At 43.3% G+C, this 24,889-nt stretch overlaps 1 protein-coding gene across 2 annotated transcripts in view; it reads right to left on the bottom strand.

The window, feature by feature from the left end:
• Positions 1-24,889, bottom strand: part of Csmd1 (CUB and Sushi multiple domains 1) — a 1,426,468-nt gene that overhangs the window by 126,103 nt on the left and 1,275,476 nt on the right. For both annotated transcript variants that reach the window (XM_041673587.1, XM_041673588.1), the window contains exons 37-40: positions 21,760-21,864; positions 10,113-10,231; positions 6,531-6,600; positions 2,500-2,616 (exon numbers count right to left, since the gene is read on the bottom strand). In XM_041673587.1, the coding sequence (XP_041529521.1) occupies positions 2,500-2,616; positions 6,531-6,600; positions 10,113-10,231; positions 21,760-21,864 (411 nt within the window). The remainder of the gene's footprint in view (positions 1-2,499; positions 2,617-6,530; positions 6,601-10,112; positions 10,232-21,759; positions 21,865-24,889) is intronic.

The following is a 24,889-nucleotide window of genomic DNA, read 5'->3' as shown; positions in this document are numbered from 1 at the left end:
AGGAGGGGGGATGAGAACATGAGGGAATGAGATGTTCCAGATGGGGAAAGGACAGAGAGGGAGAGCAAAGGAAGAGATATCTTGATTGTGGGAGCCATTATGGGGTTAGTGTGAAATCTGGCACCAGAGAAATTCCCAGGAATCAACAAGGATGACCCCAGCTAAGGTACTAAGCAATAGTGAGAAGGTGCCTGAACTGGCACTCATGAGGCCTCCTAAGTCATAAAGGTATTCCCACTGCTGCTGGTTGCACGCCAGAACTAGATGAGAAATTGGTGTTGCTGAAGACCCTTGCATGGCTTAGCTTCAGGACATAGGGACATCAGACTGTGACTGAACTGGAAACTCTCTCTTTGTTGGCTGGCTTTCACAGTGCTGCAAAATGCCACATGAGATGGTGGGGGAGAATTGTCACTAACTGTCCTGCTTGGTTATGGGACTGCATGTTACAGCAGCAACATACCAGCCAAGGTGTGCCCGCTGGTACGCTCATGGCACAGCTGCCATGGATACCAGCTGCTTTCCAATTGAACTGAAGGCCTGCCCCACAGAAGGACATTTAGATCTGGAACTGGAAGTCAGGCCTCGGAGGTCACAGGCTTCAGTGCAGAAGCAATTGCTATTGCTCATGAAATGGCTGTGATTAGTAAATCCAGTTGCCTTCTAATCATTCATGTCTGCACACAAGTTTACTATTGCTGTTAGCTTCAATTATTTAGGTAAGGGATCTCCTGTATATAATGAGAGGTGTGCTAGACACACCTGGTCAAACTCCAGCTACATCCTGATATAGCAGTATAACAGGCATTTACACCATCTAATCCTCCTATCCAAGGCTCAGACAAAGATGCTCAGAAAGGAACAAAAAGATAAAAGACCTAGAAAAAGGGTAGGGTGTTGTTCTCTAAATCAAAATATGCCTTGCTGGAGGGAGGTACAAGGCTGTTTAAGACTCTTGAAGAAAATAAAATTTACAAGGCTCCCAAAGGAAATAAAACTCAGAAGTCTCAGGAAGTTCCTGAAATTACAAGATTCATATAGACCCTCCACAAGATTTTATACATAAGCAGTAACTGCTATGGACAGGAGGCCTCCGAGTGACGAAACTGCCTGTAAGTTGTTCAGGAGCTGCTGTCCACGCTGTGATGGAACTTTTGGTGAACTAGCATGCCTGAGACATCTGGAAGTAACTCCTCAATCATAAGCCCATAAGTGACCCACAACTCCCTGATTCACACAGTTAGAACTAGGTGGAATTGTTTCTTCGATCTACCATCAGTGCCCTATCTATAGAGTGATATCTTCCAGGGAAAAATCACTCAACTCTTTGCCATGGGCTTTATTTTCCTCCCTGTCTTCTGCCATATGACTTTTTTTTTATGGCTCCTAAAAAGTCCTGGGTCAAGACTTCATGGACTGGCGCTCTTGGGCTGGTTTGATAAGCCCCCCCGCCCCTTACCAAATGTTAGCTGACAGCATCGTTACCATTTACCTGGCCAAGCCAGGCAGGGTCTTTGTTCCTCCACAGGTCTCCAGTCTTCTCTTACCGGCAAGTTGGCCAGTTACGTCCTCTCTACAGTTTTCTCTGTATATACAGCTGTCATGGGCATAGCACTTCAAGGAAATGCTTTGAAAACTCCATGATCTTCTAGAACAATAATTTATCTATAACTTCTGGTCATTCCTCTCCTTGATTGTCTAAGACCATGATTTATCTATAACTTCTGGTCATTCTTCACTATAAACTAAGTGTCTGGTATCTAGATGCCAAGTGACTAGTACCTGGGATATCCTTTGAGTCCCTCCATTGGTACACACTTGGCTTTCAAGGAAAGAGGAGCTGGCAGCCCAGATAAAGTGGTTACAGTGAGAACAAAGGCACACTATCCGTAAAGACTGACTAGTAAGAAAACGAGAGACTTTCACAAAGATCACGTGCTTCTGAAGTCAGGACAAAAGAAGAGCTTAGTGTTTTTAACAAAATTACATTTTTTCTAAAGCAGATAACCTGAAAATTAATAGCTAAATACATGCTAAAATTTCACAAACAATACTCAAAATATGCAATATATTCATAATATATGATTGTAGTACAATCATAATATGTAACCAAAAAGTTAAAAAGATGCTGGATTTCCAAGTTTATGTGTTATATTTCATTTAGTATGAGTCATAATAAGAACCCCCTAAAAATTTCCAGAGAGTCACCACACCTGAATACCAGAACTGGACAGGAACAGGCAGAAATGTAAAGGAAGAAACTGCTGACTTCGATCTGCCATGACAAGGCATCGTTGGGCTAATTAAATTTGCCTCGATGAGACCCACATGGCCGAATGGATGTTTGAGAATAACCTCATGCTCTCAATGTTACTGTGTCAAGGCTCTACTTAAATCTGTTATCTCCTGTCAATTAAAGACATGGTTTAGTCAATGGATCATCACACATCAGTCCCTTGGGGAGACTCTGCCGGGTGGAACGATTCCTGGCTCACTCACCATAGCCAATGGGCAGCGATATTTTCCAGGTGCAGTCCAAGTTGTTGGGGTACGAGCCTGGGAATCCTGGGCTCAGGATCACTCCACTCATGCTGGTCAGCGTCCCTCCACAGGTGGCTGTTAAACAGAAGATAACAGGAGTCTCCTGGCGTTTTGTGTTCAGCAAGGATACCCAAATCTAACACAGCTTATTGGACCACACCGGGAAAGAGAAAGCCCACAGGGTGCTGTCTAGGTTACTGGGGGCCCAGCTTCCCTCCTCTCTGTGGGATACTTGGGGATACAGATTCTTCTCCACGTGCCTTCTGGCACTACAGGCTCTTAGCAAAGGTCAGCTGGCTCAACAGTGCATTGCAAACAGGCTTCAGGTTGACTTCGGCTTTTCAGCTCTTGCTTGTGGTAGCATCGCTATCTAGCACTGATTGTTCACTTGGGCTCCTACTGTGTGGAAACAAATGAGCAACATTCCTGAAGCCACCCGGCAGTCACAAAGACTGTCAATAGAATGTCAATAGAATGAGAAATTGGCTTGAAGGTTTACAACCGGGAAAACCTCCCTCTTCTCCAGGATGCTCCAGCTCTGCCTGGTTCTAGGGTCCCAGCGTCCTCGGTAGCCCCGACCTCCGAGTCCCTTGCATAGGAGAATGTAGCTCCCAGCAACCACTAAATCTCAGATAGTTCCAAGTCGCAAAGACAGAAAGTCCCTGTGTTTTAATTGTGCACACACCGTGCTACCGTGTCTGATGTCTGCCAGCAAAGAGCCACGGCTGATTTTATAACAATATGAACATCTGTTTACATTAGCCACAAGGCTGGTTCACCAGGAGCCCTAGGGGTTGACCATTTGTGACAGGCTAAAAAGATAATTCCACGTCTTTTCGACTAATGAGGCAAATGGTGTCACGTCTTTTCTAGAGGACAAGGTACAAAAAAAATTTCTCTTATTATAAGCACTCAGTTCCTGTTTTCAGAAGCCTCTGCCAGAGAGCCCCAAGAGTGCACTGTAGGATCTTTTAATTTTCAAACTATTTTCAATCATCAAGGTTAGATAACCAACAAGGGCACATTTCCTGGGAGGAAATATGTGAAAGCAAGCCCTGGTGACTGTGGTTAGTTGCTCAAGACAGCCATTGTGTGACCTGGGTTTAAACATTCTGCATATTCAAGAAATAACCTTAAGAACTTAAAGATTCTTAAGGCTCTTCTGTGATGAGTTGTGATTCTAGACACCACCTCAGATGAAATCGGCATGTCTGTAACTTAGAGAGCAGCCCAGCAGGGAGCTGTCCGCGGGCGAGAATCACGTGCGAAGTGCAGGCTGCTTGGGTGTGCTGTCTGGGCCTGCACTGGGCTGAAGACATGCCAGTATTGGAGCTACACCAAAGCACCTTTCCACATAGGATCCTTTAGCTGAAAGGAGGGTGGAGATGGTATCCACCCACAAGGTAGACAAATGAAAAATGGCCACAAAGACAGGAAGATGAGTGTCCAATGATGGTGACAGTTCTAAGAAGGAATTTTCAATTTAGAGTATAACTAAAAAAAAAAATCCAGTGTTATGAAATATGGATGTCTATTAATGGAACCTCCATCCTTCAGAGGAGGAATCGGCATAGTCATCCTGAGCAGGAGTTGACACCAAGCTGGAGTGACAGGCGCCATCCTCAGTGATATACAACACGGGGCAGGGACAGGGTTCTGGATCCCATGTGTGTCTAGATACTAGGCACAGGATGACTTCTGGGTGATGTGAGAGCTACCAGTACAGGTCAGCCTCGTATATATAAAAAAGAACGAGCAGATGAGCTTCAAACCAGAACTCCCGAAAGGTATGAGCCCATCTACCTTGCTTTGAGATATCAAGAGAGCCCCATTGCCAGCATGCTGTGTTTTATTTATTTATTTATTATTTATTTATTAAAGATTTCTGTCTCCTCCCCGCCACCGCCTCCCATTTCTCTTCCCCTCCCCATGCTGTGTTTTAAAAATGTTTTATACCTACAGGTATTTTGTCAGTATTTACATCTATGTAACATGTATGTAGCAGAGGCCAGAGGGTGCTAGAACTTTTGAACTACAGCTGGAGTTGTAGCCACTGTATTGGTGCTCAGAACTGAACCCGGGTCTTCTGGATAACACCAGTGCTCTTAATCACCGAGCCATCTCTCCAGCCCCAGGCTTGCTATGTTCCATCGTGGCCAGGTAGAAGCTGCTACTTAGCGTTTCTTTGACTCCCTTTGCCCCAACCCTCTCCTGCTCGTAACTCACTCATGCCAACCCCTGCTCAGTCAGCAGCCTGTGTGGAGACCTACCAGCCAACGCTGATTTCAAAAGGTCAGGTGACCCTTGCTGTGGAATATCAGGGACTTTGCACTTTCCTGGATTTATGTATTTTACTTTGTGCAGGTTTTTCATGTTCTGGAACCAACAGATGCATTTTTTTTTTATTCCACGACACAGGTCACAGACTGTTGAGAACCCCACAGTTCCAGAACTTTCCAGTTCCATCTGCCCCAGTATGAACTCCAACTCTGCTGGGGCCCCTGGCAAACTGCCTGGTCCCTCCATGGCTTGATGAGATATTAAAAACAGCCAGTATTAGTTAAGCTCTGAGAACAGAGCCTGGTCCTCAGTGGGAAAGTGGCTTATGCACCTTGACTCTATTAGTTCTGTGATTATAAGGAATTAGGACATGAGGCTTCTAGGAAGCCAGTGAGCAAAATATTATCTCTCTACAAACTACTCCTGCTCCTAATTCCGTCAGCTCAGATAAACCTGGAGCTGCCAGCTACAAAATGCTTTGATTTCTTCCGTCCGTCTCCAAGGCTCATCACAGTCAGGTGTGAGTTTTGACAACGGGGGAGCTCTCTGTGCACCTTGTCAAAAATTGTAGAAGTTGATGTAACATCAGTATTAGTTAATATAAAAAACTCATTAGAGGACATGTAAAAGTCAGATGTCTTGCTAATGTGAGTTAGTTATTCAAATTCAAATAAAACCCTTTTTTATAAAGCGCCGAGCAAACACAACGGCCCCCAGCTGAATATGCAGGCCGGGAGTCAATTCCACTCTTGAGTCGAAAGAACTGAAATTGGTACATGTGGGAAATGGGAGTTCACAATGCTAAAAAGGCTGACTGCAAACTCAAGAGCGCCTGATCCCCCTCCATACTATCTGACTAATGGATGGGAAAAAATATGAAAAGTCATGTTTAAAAACTGCATAATGAACAACTTAAGAGAATTTTATATAGTGACTGCTCAGGGCTGCTGGATTTGCTGCTGACCACAGGCTCTGTCGTGCCAGCTGCCCAAAGAACTAGAGGAGGTGGGGCTCGTTGGAACAGTGAGCACAGTCTCTGGGCTGAGGCCAGGAACAGAAGACAGACACTGGTGGTGTCTGCAGGGTGGTGATGTCACCCCCAAACTCTGGGGAAGCTGATCCTATGGCTCTGGTCAGGGGCTGGATGCCCTGTGACTTGCACTGGGATGCTTTGGGCCTCGGGCATAGGTTCTTCTCACTCAATAGGCAGGGGGCTGTCCAGTGCTGATAAGGGCATCTCCACACAGCCGTCACTGGGCTTTTCAATGTGGAATACAAACACGCTAGCTTCTAGAGAGTCAGTGGCTTGTTTGTAATTCTGAGCTTTGCTTCCGCAAACATGCTTTTCCGGAGGCTAGCAGCATGTTCAGAAAAACCATTCAGCCTGCCAGAGTTGTTACCAGCTTCCTTCATAGATTAATAAATGGGGATTTTGGCATGGATTTGAACTGTTTGGTACCTTGAGCTGGGAGACTTGGAGCTTCCCTGTGTAGCCTGATCCAAAGTCCCCCAAAAGCTGAACTTCTAATTCCACAGGGAGGTGCTCAGTGCACTCCTTTGACTCTACCCTTGTGACTGTGCTCTCTATAATAGTGTGTGCTTTGAAAGGGACAGTGTATGCTTCCAGAGGGAGGGATATGGAAGGGCACAGGTGGAAGCAAGCTGGCCGAATGAGGGTCACTCAGCGAGGCTATGCAGGCTGTACTTACCAATACACAAGGGGGAAGGATAATTCCAGCGACGTACAGTCCCTGGCATGCAGGATATGTGTGAGCGGCCCTGTTGGGAAGAAAGCCACAAAACTTGTTTGTTAACTGCAGCATGGTATTTAGGGATGAACCGCAAGGGGATTTTTCTCCGGACATTTAAAAAACGTGAATCTGACCATTGTTCATGAGTCCCATTTGGAAAGATCAATCAATCAATCAATCAACACAGATGTGATCCTTTTCACTAACACAATCTTGACTGTCTAAAAAGGTGACATTTCTGTTGACTTTTCATCATGCCTAAGGAGAACAAACAGAACTGGGCAAAGGACGCCTTGTTTCTCCAGCAAAAACATCATCACAGCATTTTGCCTGAGGGGCAAGAGGGACTGGTGACAACCAGTATGGGGTGACAGGGTGGTGTGCTAGAATTTGCTGACGGCACATTTTGGGGTAACTTTTCTGACTCTGCACAAGTCACACATGTTCACTGTCTGTCTAACCCCGCCTGGTCTACTGGGAAGCAGGTCATGGCTGCCACCTCTCTGTAGTGAAATGAATCCTCATTTTCCACTTTGAATTTGAACTTCCCCTCCTAAAGACCAACCAGCAGTGGAGAGATTGGTGAGGACACCTGAGCTGAAACAGAAGGCTCCAGACCAGTGGCTCTCAATCTTGCTAATGCTGAGACCCTTTAATACAGTTCCTCACGGTGTGGTGACTCTGAACCATAAAACTATCTCTGTTGCTAATTCATAACTGCAACTTCTACTGTTATGCATCAGAATGGCCTTAGGTGACCCCTGTGAAAAGGTTGTTTGACCCCAAAGGAGTCGAGACCCACAGGTTGAGAACTGCTGCCTTAGATAGCCCCTTCAGCTGTGTTCTGTTTTAACTTTTCTTTCCCTGTGACTTGGTGACCATCTTTGTCATGTCTCTTCATCTCAGACATTTCATCTACCACCTACAAGTGGCACCGAGGTGATGGAGGCCAAACTGTACTCACTGAGGACTGGAGAGGCATACATTTGCATTTAGGGTCAACAAAGATAGGTGGCTGACTCCCAAAGCTAATTATTTTGCTACAAAACTGATTTCAATTTTTCTTCTTCCTGGCATTTTAAAAATAGTTCTAAAGGAAGAATGTGTTTGTTTCTTAGCTTTGTTTGTCAAATGTGTGCCCAGCCATTGTCTTTAACACAAGGTTTGGTTTTGAGTCAAGGTTTGTTTCGTTACCCCCTGGCCTCATATTCACAGTTCCTCTGCCTTGGTCCCCCAAAGTGTTAGGACTAAAAGCATGCACCGGCACACCCAGCTAAAAGTTCGTGTTTTTCAATAGGACAGTCTGATGCCAAAGTGAATGTGTTTATATATCCTGTGACCCATTAAATTACATTTAATAAATTCCTTCCTGAGTTATGGTTAAGCATAAAGTGCAAAAGCCTTTACAGATATTTATGAAGACTGCCAGTAAAACAGTCATTTATTTCAAATCTAGAGCAGATTCTGCTATGGACAGGACCATAAACATCGTGGATGAGTGATTTCAAACAAAATTTGTGTAATAGATCAAATACAAAATCGGATCCTGGAGAGTTTTATCATCAAGATTTTACCCAAAGAGTAATATTTGGATTTTTATGTTTTAAGATGGCATGAAAACACAGCTGCATTGGGTAGGTATCAGAGGTCACTCGGATATTCGGGATTTATTGGCGGCACCTCTGCAAATATCTACCGGTCTCACTGTGTGTCTGGCATAGATGTCTCTGCGAGAACTGCCTTAGGAGCAGTGCCCTGCCAGATAGCATGTGGTCGATGTGTATGAAGTAAGTAGTGCACTAACCAAGGTGTGTTAGCAATAAACGCAGCTCAGCATCCACTTCTGTTCTTGTGACTGTTAATGAATATCTACAAGATGTTAGCAAATATCTCCGCCCCCGAACTCTGGACTCAGTGCTATTCCCAATAAAGACAATGGCTTGGCTTCGATGTGATGAACAAGGCTAAGAAGCAATCTGATGTGTGTTCACAGGCTCGCTTGTCTAGGAAGATTATCAATCCTCTGTTACAGAAAATCCCTGTTTGAAAGAGGTCTTAAGCTATCACTTTAAAGAGGAAGCTGACAGAGGCTGCAAGATCACATCTTTGACACAAAAGAGCATGGACATCAGAAAAGGACACAGCTCTGAAAGCTGATCTCACGGGAGGAAAGTAGACTGCATTTATGTAGCTCTAGTCAGTTATAACAAAAGTCAAGGGGAAAAAAGACCACACGAAAAGCATGTGGAAGTAGACCAAGGTGCCTCTGCATGCGGAAGTCATGACACAGGACCCAGAATTCTTTCAATTGTAACAAGCGCAAGTATATATATAATGCTTGTCTCAAAGAACCACCCTGATTAGTCTCCCCATCCCTGCTTAACTGCCTGCTTCAGTCACAGAGCTACAGAATTCTGGGGGGAAAGCTCAATTTCTACAACCCACTGTATGCAGAGTCCACATGATTCATGCCGCACCAGGCAAGATCCAGACTGTGAGCTATAGTCTGGCTTTCCTAAAAGTGACTGCATGTCATTAGCTTATATAACAACATTTCCTCATACTGCCAACAGCTACATATTCCGTGTCCTGAAACACGCTGAGGATCCAATAGATCTTTTTTTTCCTCCAATCATAGAGCTCATGACCCATGACACGTGGTTTTTGGTGACTGATGGGTGGTCTTAATCCTGAACTAGCCTTTTCTAGGTGCTGTCCACTGGTACTTGGTATAATTGTTTACCAAAAATATGCAGAGAGATTAATTGTATACAGTGACACTGTTTCATTGCATATTATCCCACCTTCTCCTTGATTCTTAATCTGTTTAATGAAGTTGGGCACAGAGCTTATTTTAGAGATATGCCTTTAAGAAGACATCAAATTCAATGTCATGATAAACATGTGAGAATTTACTTTGTGATATGAATTGTATGACGAGTACAAACATGAGTGGTTATGACCCTATTGTCTATTTCATTACAATAGAAAAAACATTCATCTACCTGTTTGCCCATTTATAATGTGTCTATGGAAATGTCTACATGATTTTGTTTTTTAAAAAAGCTGTAAAAATTTATAGCAGAACTTGTCTATAGAATTTCTTGAAAAATCACAGAATGGTTCTTTGTTGGGGAATACCCAAGGTATCTGGTGGTAAAATACTGAATGGAATCATGGGAAACATAAATGTGCTGATGCTCAAGGCCCAGCGGCACATCCCATAACTGGGAGCCCCGCGGGGGTTTACAGATACTCTGATACTGTCTGGTTCCTTAGTTTTTCGCTGCACGATTATGGGAAGAACACACAATTTTGAAATAAAATAATTGTGAGAAATCCAGTGGTGAGGTCTGCGGAGGGGTTTCAGTGTTTGCAGCATGACTCTGACGATGGTGGATTTATCATCTGCATTGGTAGCTCAGTCACAGAGCAAGGGGAACACACTGGCTGCACGGACATGACCTGGAGCAAGCCCATGGGGTAGGAACACCAGAGGTGAGCGTGCTGAGCCTCCCTCATGGCTCCAGGGGTGCCTACCTGCAAGGTGTACCCGGGTTCGCACTGGAAGGAGAGCACATCGTTCACCATGTACCGGTCTCCTATCTTGATGCCATTGCTTGGGAGAACAGGCTCCTGGCACGCAGCCAGACCCACAGCTAGAAGGACACAAAGACAGATGCTGGGGATCAGGGAATGTCAACAACACTTCTAGCATCCCTAGTGGGAGCTTTGCTTCTCATAGCTTCCTGTAGAGACAAACAAAGGTTTACACGCTCCTAGCTGTTTGATCAAAGGGAATTAAATCTAAGTTGCAAGATAAGCTTTAATAGTACCTTGATTCATTTCCATCATGGAAGAGATTCGGGTTTTTCTTAGATTAAAAAAAAATATCAGTTTCACATTTAACATCAAGCACCCCAATTTGAATACAAATGCAACCAAGACTGTTTCCTGCTGCAGAAAAAGCCTGGAGTGATGCTCTCTTATCATCTCTCTGGCATGCTGAAGAAACTTTTCAAGTCTGGAAATCTGGGAATTCCTGCTCTCTAGGAAAAGACATATAAGCACACATTTATTCTCCTCTTCCACTGTTCCTCACCCCCAGAAACAAGAAGCTCGTGGGTAGTCCAGTCTTGGATAAATAGGACCAATATTTACAGACATAAAATGCTGTAACCTGGTCCTTCCCTTCATTTAAATTGCTCACAGATTTCAATAGAAATCTATCATATACTATTGGAATCCAAACCAAATATCAGAATAACTAACTCTGAGTATTACTTAACAGCCATATCATTCTGAAAAGTGAAAATATGCAAGAATGGTATTTCATTGAATAAAACGTGCAATTTTTTTCACCAAGAAGATTCGAGTTTTATAAAATGGTTGCATTCTGACAGTAGAGTATGAGCAACATAGATGACGGCATGTGTGTTAATTTAAGGAGGACTCTGGCTTTCCAGCCCAGAGCTGTCTACATAAATTCTGGCCTCCATCCTTCCAGGGCTCCATGAAAGCGGAGAAGGGCTTCTCGGGTGAGACTGGTGAGCCTTCCTGTCATCTTGGACTTTTATTTGTGTTCTGGAACTTGACAGGAACACATCATGTCACACAGGAAGGAAGTGTGGGTGGAGGGAGTGCCAGTTAATTCGGAGTCACACAGTCTTGTGTGACATGGTCCAGTAGGGCCATCCCACCCTTGGGCTCCCCTGCACTATGGTGATGATGAGAGACCCACTGGCTCTCCCACCTGCAGAGCCACCCAGACTGGGCCAGCTGTGCTGCATCATCCCTTAGGACTTCACACACACAAATACACAAACAATAACAAGGCAATGATGGACGTGAAGGTCAGCATCAGTGGCAACATGGATCTGCCTCCTCCCCGGGTTTGCTCATATGGGTACAGGGGCTGGTCCCCTACTCTAGACACTAAGCTCTTAGAAAGAGCATGCACTACTAAAGGAAGTGCTGTCTGTGCTCAGCATAGCCACCGAGACAGATGCTCCCCACTCTACTTCCCAGAAGAGCCTTCTAGTTGATACCACTCCAAAACCTTAAAGAAGTCTGTGGTTGATCTAGCCATACGAATAGATGGAGTAGCCTCTGCCCATGGCTTCCACAAGATGTCAGAATGCTTTTTCTACTTTGTGAATCTGAATCTGCAAGCCATGCATCCCAGACCACCCAGAGATCAGTGCCCTTCTCCTTATCTCAAGAGGAAGACAGAGCTGGAGTGTCATTTATCCCAAGAGGGACTGCTACCTGAGTCCCAGCTATTGAGTCTGGGCTGGGACGTGGACTTGACAGGATACGCCACACCGCAGCGTGCAGCCATTCTGTATGAGACAGGCAGCAGTCGTGAGCTATGGCACAAATCTTTCTTGGGCTGAAATAGATTGTTCCCTAAATAGCTCTGTTTAAGCATAAAACACAATTTGCATTAAACTGCAATAGGTTGTATTTCTAACATGGGTTTTAAGCCACTTAAGGTTTGTTATTGAAGATGAAACTGCCAAACATAAAAAGACAATTGCATAGGATATCACAGCTACATTTAAAACTTACACACTAAAGATTAGCAAGACCTCCCTCTCTCTCTCTCTCTCCCTCTGTGTGTGTAGCTTCATTTTTAAAATTTCACTCAAAAAGTTAATAAAATATTATAGAAAATATCTAATTAAAGTTGGACTCCTACCAGGCATAATTTACGCTGATGTGACAACAGCATCATTTTGGAATCATTCAGATTTTCAAAAGACAGAGCCACGAGCAAAGTTTTCAATAACACAAAATGTTCAAAATGAAGAAGAAAAATTTGCTGAGATTAAATAGGTAAATATTTATTGAGATTAAAATGGCAAGGAGTCACATCAAACCTCAACAGCTGAATTGCTTCTCTTTCTGCGAGCTGTATAATGTGTTATTCCTATTTAATAATATTTTATTATATGCAGATTTATATGCAGTTATTGCGTATCAATTGGGTTTCATTTTCTCATTCCTTAAATTCTATACTGAAATCCAATTCACCGTCTGAAGAAGGTAACATCGATATTTCTCATCATAGGAAATGTAGCATGTGTCTTCTAATTAATCTCAAAGCACAAAGACATCATTTCAGCCAGGGAACCATATGGGGAAACTGAGAGTGGTCCACAGAGACCATGGTATTTGAAATGCAGATAGATGCTTTCCCCCACTCTCAGCACCTCTGTGCAGTTGTCCATGTTAGAAACTAAGAATGCAAACTCTCACAGGAGTGATAGAAATCCATACAGCTGTCTGAGTTACTCACTGAGACATATGTATGTTTATTTAGGAAGCTCCAAACACACCGAAGGACAACCTAAAGACTGGGTAAACAGGGCATGGTGTTGGAACATGCCTGGAAGGCCAGAACTCAAGGGGATGAGACAGGGGTATGGAGTGCTTGAGACCACTAGCTATATAAGTGTACTTTCTCTCAAAAATGGATAAATAAAATATTAATCTTTAAAAAGTTGACAAATTTAAACATAACAGATTGATAGGAGAATTCTCCACTAATGTTCCAGAGGCAGCAAGATCTAGGAAGAGGAGACTGGAAATCTATTTGCACGATTTTTGACAGAATTTCTGTCCCTATCTAATCATGGTTTGCTTAGAACTAACATCATGCGTGATGGTGTGGAACACCCAGTGAGGGAATTCATTGGAAGGTGGTCCACGAACAGCTAGGTTCCTTGATCTTCTTGAAGACAAGGTGAGGCTTGTCCCCACAAATCTGAACAACTCGTGGCCATTTGTGTGGATGGGGGTGGCAAACACATTATGATGTTTTATAATTTATTGGCCATGAATATATTTTCTGTTCACTCTGATGTTAAAATGTGCTAATAGATAAAGTTTCAGTTTGATTTAGAATGTAGGAAGGACGTTTCTTAACTCCCATGAATCTAGCCTGTAGAAGCCAAGACCATGAAACAAAGCCATTAAAAAGATAAGTATCCTAATTTGACCAAAAGTAGAGTTTAATGACTTGACCTACTGCTGATCATAAAATGTGAATGCTTCGCCCCAGAGGTGAGCAGATAGCACATCAGGTCTCTGGAATACACTGTGGCTGCTCTTCAAAACCTACAGAAAAACCCAGAGTGAGTTCCCTTGACTCTCAGAAGTGAAGACTATGGACAACACATGACAGCCGCGTGTTTTAAAATCAAACACTTAGAATAGGATAACCAGAACCTCTGCAGAAGGTACAAACCCGATGACTCCAAAGGAGTTTTTCTCAACAAAGCCTTTTCTCTCACTGCCACTGGCTTGGCTTTTAGTCTTAGCAATTAATGAGTTAACGCGAGCTCACTGCTCTGACTGAAAAGCTTTAACCAACAATGGCCCTAATAACAAAAATGGCAGCTCTAAGTGGAGAGCCTCAGAGCTGGAGCATTTGGCAGAGGGAAGTCAAAGTACAACCTTCTAGTTTTATTCTGTTGCTGTGATTAAAAACCCTCAGACCAAAAGCAACTTAGAGAGAAAGGGAACTATTTGACTTATAATTCAAGGTTAGTTTGTCACTGAGGGAAGTCAGGGTAAGAACAAAGCAGGAAACTGAAGCAGAAACCACAGAGGAGTGCGGCTTGCAGGTTGCTACAGACTCATGTTTAGCTCGCTCTCTTATAGAGTCCAGGACCACCTGCCCAGGGAATGGTGCTGCCCACAGCGGGCTAGGCCATCCAACACCAATGAACAACTATGAAAATTCCCATGGACATGCCCACAGGACAATCTGCTCTAGTTAATTCCTCAACAGACATTTTCCTCTCAGATGACCCTAGGCTGTGTCAAATTGAGGATTAAAGCTAACTAGGACATAAACACTTACACTACGCATGCATGCACCATTTCAATACGTGGGGAGATCATCATTACACTATGCGGAACAAAAGGCTATCCTTTAATTTTAAAAAGAAAAAAAAAGGTACACTGTCAATTAAGCTCTATGATAAATGCGGACAGTCCCTGCTGACAGTGTTTCAACACAGGGACTTTTAACTTCATGAGGGGGCAACCAGTGTGCATTGAGTAGAAACCACACTGTAAACTTTGAATTTTGATCTTTTCCCAGGGCTGGTGATACAGGGTAAGACAATTTTTGTGAAGCTGCACAGCTCCTAGTTTCCAGTAGACCAGAAGGACGGGCAACTGGTACACAGTCAGGGGAATCTCCTAGTTTCCAGCAAATCAGAAGGATGGGCACTGGTACACATTCAGGGGAATCACATGCACTTTAGATTGATGAAACTTTAGCTGACAAATGCTTGTGGCTATAACATTCTTGGAAAGGACAGAGCATCTATAATTAAAGAGCATCTGTAATCTTCTTGTACAATACAAGTAGATGTGAACACTAATTTATTAGTTGATTATACTTTTTTTTTGAGGCAGGTTCAATCATTGTAGATGAGTCTGGCCTGGATTCTCAATCCTCCTGTTTCAGCCTCCAAATGCTGGGATGTCAAGTACACATTACCACACCTGTTGAAAAATTCTTTTCATGGAATCTATGTCAGCATTTTTGATCATGAAATAGATGTTCCATTGATAACTAATGATAGCTCCATCTTAATTAGGGTTTCTATTGTTGTGGAGAGACACCATAGCCATGGCAACTCTTATGAAGAAAATATTTAATTGAGGCTGACTTGCAGGTTTAGAGGTTTAGTCACAGAGTGCAGTAGCATTTTAACAACACAGAGCAATCCTGCAAAACAGAACATTTCCCATCGTATTCAGTTCCGCGTTTCCAATGTTTGCTTGTTCTCAGGACACACATGCTTTGTGCAACACCATTAGCAGCACAGGAGGGAGGCTTCTGCACAGCACTTGGGAAGCCCTGACTGGCCCAATAGCCTCATCTGTGGAACCTTGGTTAGTGATTTATCCAGGTGAAAATCGTCTACCCAAAGTCAAGTTGCAGTAAGTAAAGTGTCACCATGCCCTACTTTCAGGTTGAATTTACAATTGACGTTATATCAGCTTCCTCAGTTTGAGATCAAGAACCTATGGAAACAATTAGGTCCTCCTCTTCCTCCTCTTTGTTCTTGTTCTCTCTCTTTCATCTCCTCCTCCTCTTCCTCTCCTGTTCCCTATTGTTATGAGATGAATGTCTGTCCTTCTAACCTTCACATGTTGATATTTTTACATCCGTTGAGACTTAAAATTGGGCCCTGTAGAAAGGGACCAGGGCTGGGTCAGACTCATACTGATTCTCACAATGGAGCCAGTGCTAGTAGAGGAAGGAAATGCAGACTAAGAACCCTGCGCAGAACCTGCAAACCCAACATGTAGGTCTTCAGAGGGAGAAGACTCCACTATTGCCTTGACCTTGGGTTTCCAGTTCCAGGATCGTGAGAAATAAACTTTGTTGTCTCAGCTCCAGCCTGTGTTGTTGTGTCACAGTGACCAACACAGTGTAAACAATTAGCACATAGCTGTGATGAAGGGACATGGGACAGGGCAGTCTACATCTGTCCCTTAACAGAGGATATAGGGGTGATAAATTTGGCTTGAAGAATATCAGTCATTAGCTAAAAAATACTTTCCCTGCCATTCCTGTGTTTTATGATTGAAGGGCTAACGTTAGAAAACCAGGTGTTCTTTGGTGACAAACAACACTTTAACAACTGGACCAAAATGCACAACTTTGCAGTCGCCGAAGACAGACATCGGGACACGTCCCCACTGTGCAGCAGAAAGTGAAGCACCCTACACCCCTACTTTCCATGGGGCTACCAGGTGGGCGTGCTGGTTAAGTTTGTCACACTTCTACATTAAAGGGGAAGACTGCTAAAAATACAGCCTTGCCAGCTGTCTTTACCACGGAGCTATATCCATCACCAGTTCCGGAATCGCTCCACTTACGCTTACTAGAGCGACAGCTGGTTCAGAACAGCCAGTCCATTAGACTCAGATCGGGTTGTTAAATGTCAGACACTACACTTGAACTTTTCCTCAATTACGCAAAAATAAATCTCCCCATGTGTGTGCTTACTGCAGCGTCAGGGATTCTGAACAAGAGGCCCAGGCTTTGTCTGAAACCACAGTCATAATAAGCTTTCGTTGAGGCTCTCTAGAGTGTGTTATATTAATAGTGAAAACAATCAAATAAAATGTAGATATTTGATAAATGGGCTTAATGTAAACTGGATGAAATTCTGTATTCATGAGTTTTCTCCATCTCTTTAAATAAAAGTAAGCAACTATAAGATATTTAGATTTGACTGAAATCCCTACTATTCAGTAGACCCATTGGTCAGGCAGGTACACTGAGCAAAACACATTAAAACAATATCTTCTTAGCTGAATCTATCCAGAATTCTAATACATTCATTTTGCTTTAGTGTCTTACAACGTCTGACATGCCTGTTGTATTTATTTATTAGCTCTTTGTTGAGTAGATTGCATCAGTCAGTTTTCTATTGCTGTGATAAAACACTATGACCAAAGGCACTAAGAGAAGGAAGGGTTTATTTGGATTTATGGTTTCAAAGGGATAAGAGTCCATCAAAATCACATTGGGAAGTCAAGCATGGCAGCCGGCAGACATGGCAGCATCAGCGGCAGCAGCAGCAACTGAGAGTTCAAATTTCCAAAGGCATACAGGAAAAGGACCAAGCAGAGGCAACAAAGTTGAAATGGCAGAGTCTTTTGAAACTTCAAAGTGCTCCCCCAGTGACAGACCTCCTGTAGCAAGGACATGCCTCCTAAACCTTTCCCCAAAGGCACCAAGGAGGGACAAGTATTCAAATGTTCAGACTATGGGGACAGCCCATTCAAGCCACCACAGGTAGCAATCAGCATCTCTACAGATGTGTTCAGTATGCCTGCTTATCTCCAGCTATCTATGAAAGCATCCCTGAGGCCAACGCAGCTGACTGCACTTGACCTAAAGATGAGTTCCAGACCCATGATATATAGTGAGGTATTGTACCCTCATATTATGGTACCATGTACTTAAAATACACACTTGACTGTTGTCTATACATATGTATAATATTTATTGTTCTAGAGATTTGAGGAAACCCGATGATACTTTGTGTCTTCTTGGGATGTAAGCATCTATATTTTTAAGAATATGGTGATGAATGACATTTTATAAGACCAATATGTATAGTAATATAGCACACTGGATTCTGATATTACTCAAAATTTTATGTGCATATGTAAAAACTTTCAATTTTTAACACAACTTCAAAACAAATGACAAGTATGCTCATTATTTAAGTGACTAAGAACTTGGACGAAGATTAATGAAATAGAACTATTGGGTTTTCAAGATACTTTGCACTTTGAATGTTGTTTATAAATATACCTAACTTTTCAGGTAATTAATTTATTCACTATAGCTTTTGAGACAGGGTCTTATGCATCCCTTGTTGGTCTCAGATTTACTATGTAGAAAAAGAAGATCGATTCTGCCCCCTGCTCTTTTCAAATCTTCTGAGATCTGAGAGTCCAAAAGACGAAGGCAGAACAGTGTGGAAAACCCCAGTCCCTTTGCCCAGAAGGGCAACTGTGGAACTGACTTAAATTGTACTTCTACAGTGAACTACATGGTGTTTTAGAACCCAAAGGTCACAGGTAGAAACAAACTTTTAACTTGTCCGCAGTCTTTTGGGCTGCATGTAACATGTGAAAAAGGTACCAGGCATCTATGATTATCTGGTAGTCCTCACTTTCTCAAAAGCTTCTCTGAAATTCTCTGGGATGGGAGACAAAAGCCAGAATTTACATTACCTAAAAGCTGCCAAGTTCCTCAATACAGTTAAGATCCAATGGGGGCGGGAAGGGAAGTGTAATGATTGACTTATATCCAGGAAAGCATTTCTGGTAAAAAGAGGGGAAGGCTAAAAGAGAGCTGATGGGAAATTTTTGGTAGTGAAAGTTCTTACAGAAAACCTCAGAAATCAGTGGCTGAGTAAATAGAGATAAACCTCGGAGACCTGAGATGCACAGTGTAAGGTCAGTTTACCACACTGTAAGCAGATGCTTGCTGCCAGCCTCTGTTGAAGGGATGCAACCCTCATCACTGGAGACACAGAGAATGCTCTAATGTGCTGGCAAATAGCAAGGTTCTTGCCCGAGCTCCATTTCATGGGTACCTAATCAGGCCTACCAATGATATCAGGGTACTCATGAGTATTTACTAACACAAGATCGTCATTAAAGTACACTTACATTTTACATATAAGGATTATTATAATCAGGGTAACCCAGGTTGTCAGCTAATCAATACTCAATTATGATACCACCCTACTAAAAGGTTTATTATTTACTTCAAAAGACTTAAGGTCTTTTGCAGAATTTTAAGGCTTCCCTGGGAACAGTCATTTAACTTTTTTGGCCTAGAGCAATTTAAACCCTTAAAATTCCCAAGTGTAGTTAAAAACACAGAAACAAAAAACAAAACAAAACAAAACAAAACAAAAAACCCCCAGCAATTTAAAAATACCTAAATTACTAATACCCCTTGACAGAGGGCAACTTAGAAATCCCATCCATCTGAGCTGTAGGATCTGAAAGAGAAAGCATCCCTTTTGTTTTAACAAGCAAAGCCTGTAGTATAAAATAAGAAACTTCTGACTCCATCACAACACTGAGGGTACCTGGGTGAGCTGAATTCTGATGGAATTCTCACTCCCAGGAGGCACAGATACTGTCTGCTACAGAGCACAGGAGAGGGAGAGCCTGGGGAAACATGTTGGTTTCACCCAAGCAAACCTCCCAAGGCTGGGCCCAAGTCTCCCTTGGCTCAGAGACCAAGACAGGATGCCTGACCACAGGCTCTCTGTAGGGGGATGGCACCAAAGACCCTAGTGCACCAATTTGGAGAGAAACAGGGCTAAGTGCCTTGGGGTTCCCAGAATCTTCACTCTTAGACACTCAAGTGCTCAGAGATGCTATATGTCCATGTGATAGGCTTGCTAGGTCACATACATACACACAGATGCTCTCAATCATGCATGTTAAACCATGCACTCTTGAGCTACACGCACCACCCCATCAGATGCAAGTGGTTTGGGTTTGAGAATTCTGCAATGTCCCTTTGGATTAAGAAGGCCTGGCCTTCATCCACACCAGGACGGGGGAGATCTCTCGGGATGCGGATACAGAGCAGGCACTGTGCTTCGGGTTTCAGTCTCAACAGGCTTCTTGTTCCTCCTCCCTTTAGACTTGGGCTTTTGTGCAGTGCAAGCATTGCCAACATAGGGACATCTGCAACATCCCTGCCCAGTGGCAGTGGGGGCTCCTGGCCCCCAGGAGCTCGGTAAACAGTATTCCTGGCAAAATGCTTGCTGCGTCTCTGCACACATGGTCATCATGGTAGTGAAGGTTTTTTTTTCTTTATTTTTTTCACCTCAGAAACACAGAAGACAGACACCAGCTCAAGTAGATCGCGTGGCACGTGTTCTAGGAGGTGCTTTCTTTTTCTCATTGTATGCATACACATTTTACTAAAAACATAAATTTAGGGGCTCTAGCAGAGATACGTAAATATACATTTTATAGTGCTTGTCTAAATACATATCAATCTATTAAAATATTAGAGATTGTTGGCAACTTAAGTCAATAGTCTTTAGAGCGGTAAGGCTAATTCTATAAATACTTTATAATACCCATTTAAAAGAGATTATGAAAAATTAGAGCCACGAGCTGAGTTTCCTTTAATGCATAGATGATATGCGTTTTCAAACAGCGCCAGTCACAAAGACAACCACCTGAAACAGTCCATATCATATCATACTCGGTCAAATGAAAAGCAAACACATTACTTAATTATGGTCTTGGATTCTCACACAAGGCCTTGGGTTCCCGAAGAGGCTTCATTTCAACGGGCAATTGGAGGAAATTAGTCTCTCTGCTAGAGACTCATACTGACTAAGAATATCGTGGGATGGAGATAATTATGCTAATAGGGCTACAGTCCATGTGCAAAGTACATAATTATCCCCAATAATCACAGGCTAATTATGTTACCAACATCTTCCCCAGAAAGAGAGGGAAAAGCCAGAGACTGTAAGATAACTTCTCAACAGCTCAGAACAATGATCAGTTCCAACAGGGCGAAAATTTCAATGGCTTGCTTAACACCGTAGTCGCCAATAAGGGTTTCATCTGCTATTTGTGGAACCTTCGCAAAATGTATCAGCGTAGCCGAATTTTCCAGACGTATTCGACATAAATAGCATTTGCAGGGTCATTTTACACTGTCACTAGAGGAGCCCTATTCCCATAAATTAGAACGCGTTTGCATGCAAATGCCTGTAATAAGTGGGGAAGCTCAGGCAGATGATGCACGGGGCCTGCGGATGGTGGCTGGAGATGAATATTTATCGTCAGCTGGAATGTGGCCTTTTGAAAACACACACATTACACTCCGGCAAACTGTTTATCTCAATTTTAAAAATCACTTATTGACGCTAACCCACGGATTTGCTCACTTGCAACCGCTTATTAGAGGAGATAATGCCAACATCGAGCTGTTTTGAAGCCTGAAAACATGTCCCAAATAAACCCCGCTTTTGTGGGAAACTCACACTTCACGTTTACAAGGTTAGCCCCAAGCATCCGCCACTGCAGTGGGTTTGTGAATTTGACCTTGGTTGTCCCACTTACCGGACTATTAATGCGGCCTCACATCCACTTTTATAGTGATTTACCTCTCTCCTGTGCTGTCTCTTCCAGTTAAAATGAGTTAACACACAAACACGGGCTCTGAAATGCCTGCTCTCGCTAGTGCTAACTAGTCTCGTTTGTTTTAGTGTCTCTGATAGTCCACAAGGAAAGCTCCACGACATTAGCTTGTCAGATGACCATGTCTGTGTTTTGGAAGGTGACTATATATCTGTCGTCACACATAAAGTCAGTCCCATTACAAATGGTTAGCTGTGTCCTAATGTAAACAGCCTGAAGAGACTTGGTTCCACTAATTATTCCAGATGCTAACATCTGCCTTTGCTCTCACAGTCTGTAGTTTGTACAGAGTGCCCTTCCTGTAGCCTATGTTCCGTGAAACTCAGTTTCGCCCAAGCCTTAGAAACGCCTCACGACAATAACATTTCATCGTTGAAGACACGCAGGGTGTATTCCTCTAGGAACGCTGCTCCCAGAGCCAGGTGCAGGCAGCGGTTAATCTTACTTTTGTATTCCAGGTGAAAGCCGGCGGCGGCAACGCTGATGTCTGACTGGAAGTGCAGGCAGAGCTGGTTGGAAGTGCTGTTGAGCAGCGCGGGCACCGTCGTACCTGCATGGGGGAGAGGGGGGTAGCTTTAACATGAAACAGTCAAGTGGTCCACATGCCAAACAAGGATGACCGAATCCCAGGCTTCCTGTGTTTAATCTGACTGCTGGAGACATGACCATTGCTTGCCCAGTCGCTCCACCTCGCAAGACACCTTCGAGCAGTGGTTACGGCCATTGGAAAACAAACTGTTTGCACCTAGGGCCCTTTCTTTCAGTCTGACCTAGATTGCGGGGAGAGCCATCACTCCATCTCCAGACACTTGCCTCTCTCAATGCATTTAGTTTGCATACCCCCAGGCTAGACAAATCCAGTCTGTTACATTATTTAGTAAAAATGAAATCAACTTTTGAGAACGTGAGTACTTTAAATTCTGTAGCCCTGGGACAGATTCTAGTTAGTGCTGGGTTTACTGTGGGGCCCTTGCCTGTCAGCCCCCCCCCACTCCTCCCCAACCTCCTCAGTACTATGGTGTCCAGTAATTCTAAACCGCTAATATACTTCTTATAGGTACCACCCTCGACTCCTTGGCCCTGAATTTAGCCTTTGTTGGTACACTAAGCCAACATTATTGTTCTGAGATCTTCCGCTAGTTTTATTTTTCTGTAAAAGCTATGTCAGGAAGCTCCCTAGCTTCCCTACCAATTGGCCCTCATCCCTTTGACACTGAGATATCCCCTTCCTCCGATATCTCTGGTTTTAGAAGCTGAGGGTTTTGAAAGGCAAAGGCTGTGTTAAGGCTGGAAAGATGTGAATGAATGAGAGAGTTGGTATCTGGGAAATATCCTTGGACAAGCACATATGAGCTTCTGATGATGCTACTCTGAGGGTAGGGTAAAACCTTCTTGCTAATCTTGGGTTGTCATCTGGAATCTTTCTTTAGGTTTCTAGAAATTCACCAAACCTTTGAATGCATGCTTGTATCTAATAATGTTGCTCATTGGCTAACTGGGATCAAAATTATTTAAAATGTTCTAGGAGGTCAATAACAAGAAAAAGAGGCAAGAAAAGAGAAACCCCTATCTGTCTCTCTGTGTGTGTGCGCACACACACGTGCGCACATGTGTGTTAGACTTTAGGAAGTTAGGTTGTCCCTTTGAGATCTGGGGTCTGTACCTCAGTCATTTTTCCCTTGATGCCAAAGGCAGTTGAATTCAGGAAGTGGGAGTTCTTTTGAAAAATCAACAGTATAAAACCCACAACAAGACCACTAAGTATAAGGTGGAAAAGTCTCTTCCAGAATGCTTCCTTGCCTAGTCAGCCCTTTGAGGTTTGGCTCTGAGTTTATAGATTACAGAAAAAAAGAAAGATGAATAGACAGACGGACGAGAAATCTAAAGAGATGGATAGGTGATTGCTGTCTAACACTGAATAGCTATGGGAGAATTGTCTGTAGGTATGTCCTCTTTAGGTAACACATTTTCCTGGCCCAGCCTCAGCAAAGGGAAGTGTTGGTCGTAAGGCCTCCAGCAGGGTGCCCCGAGGCCTCAGAGAGGGTCTGGGATGGCAGAGAATCATGGAGGCAGAGGATGTTAACTGCTTTGCTTATTGCTCAATCTCAGACTGTTTCTAAAATCCACACAAAAAAGATTTTGGCTAAGGGCATGCACAGAGACTGATTTTGTGGGATTCCCATGACGCTTGTCATGTTTCATCTTGCACACTGGTCATCTGGCTGGCACACAGAGAAGAAGAAGGATGTTTTCTGTGGACCTAACAGCTTCATTTTCCAAGTTTTCATTCCACAGTCTGATTTTTATCTGACATTTGGAGGAACCTAATGGTATGTGTTTATAGTTCATTGCTCTGTTTAAATAACTACCGGTCCTACAATGAAACACTCTTCTTTGCTTTCTTCCTATTCTTGTTGCATTTCTGTTACTGTAATAAAATACCCTGACAAGAGGCAGTTCAGGCCAGGAAGGGTTTACTGGGCTTATATTTCCAGGTTACAGCCCATTATTTTGGGGAAATTAACATAGGAATTCAATGTATCATGTCCAGAGTTAAAAAAGGAAAGAAAACCAAAACCAACAACAACAACAACAGAATGGATCCTTGCTTGCTTCTGCTTTCTCTACTCTTTGATAGGCCAGGGACTGGCCTGTGAAAAGGTGCTGCCCACCTCAATTACCAAGTCAAGACACTGTCCAATGGTCATGACCCTAGGCCAGCCTGATCTAGACAGTCATGAAGACCTGTTTAGATGATCCTAGGTTGTCTTAGCCTGGCAGCTAAAACTAATGAGCAAAGCACCACAGGTCTCCTAAAACAATGAAGGATCCACAGTTTCTCATTTACTACTGGAATCACACTAGGCTGCTGGTGTGAATAGTGACCCATCTTTACCCAGATTCAAACCCAGGAATGCATTTTGCACAGCCTGGGTGTCCTTTATCTGCCCTACCAAAGTTATCTGAGCATTCTTAGCTCCCAGCTTAGTAACTTGCACATAAGCATTGCTTTCTCGCTGTACAGTAGACCCAGAAACCCACTTCTAGTTCAGGCTCTGGGGCTACTTAACTCCATCACCCCTTGCCACTTACAGAAACTTAAATGCATTCTGATTTTACAACATGAAGATCTTGATAAGCCGTGTACTCAGATGAGCTGAGAGTTGTGGATATGACATCAAGAACTCACATGTCTTTCCAGATGAAAAATTATGTCTCTTTAATCAGCCATGAAATCTAACAACTGCCTGCCCTATGCTTCAGTAGTGCTATTTACAATGGGCCCCTTACAGCCTGGCTTCCTCTGGACAGAGGGTCTGCCCTGCACCTGCCATTCACTGGAGTTGACTTCTGGTAGTCTACTATCCGGGGCTCATTCTCTCTATGCAAAATGCATAGGAGAGATTTTTTAAAAAACGTTGCTATCGGCAGAATATTTCTGATCACATTGTTTTACTGTGACCCAGATAGAATGACACATGACAAAGGAAGCTGCAAAATTTTATTATTGTCCCTGCAGAGTCTACTCTCGGTTTACTGATATTTGCTTTCCTTTAATACCAACTGGCAGATAC

Source organism: Microtus oregoni, unplaced genomic scaffold (genome assembly GCF_018167655.1).
Source record: "Microtus oregoni isolate MIOR12 unplaced genomic scaffold, Mior012 000024F_ref0000369, whole genome shotgun sequence".
Classification (NCBI taxonomy): Eukaryota; Metazoa; Chordata; class Mammalia; order Rodentia; family Cricetidae; genus Microtus; species Microtus oregoni.
The sequence above is the reverse complement of the archived record's forward strand: the minus strand, read 5'-3'. Positions and strand labels throughout refer to the sequence as shown.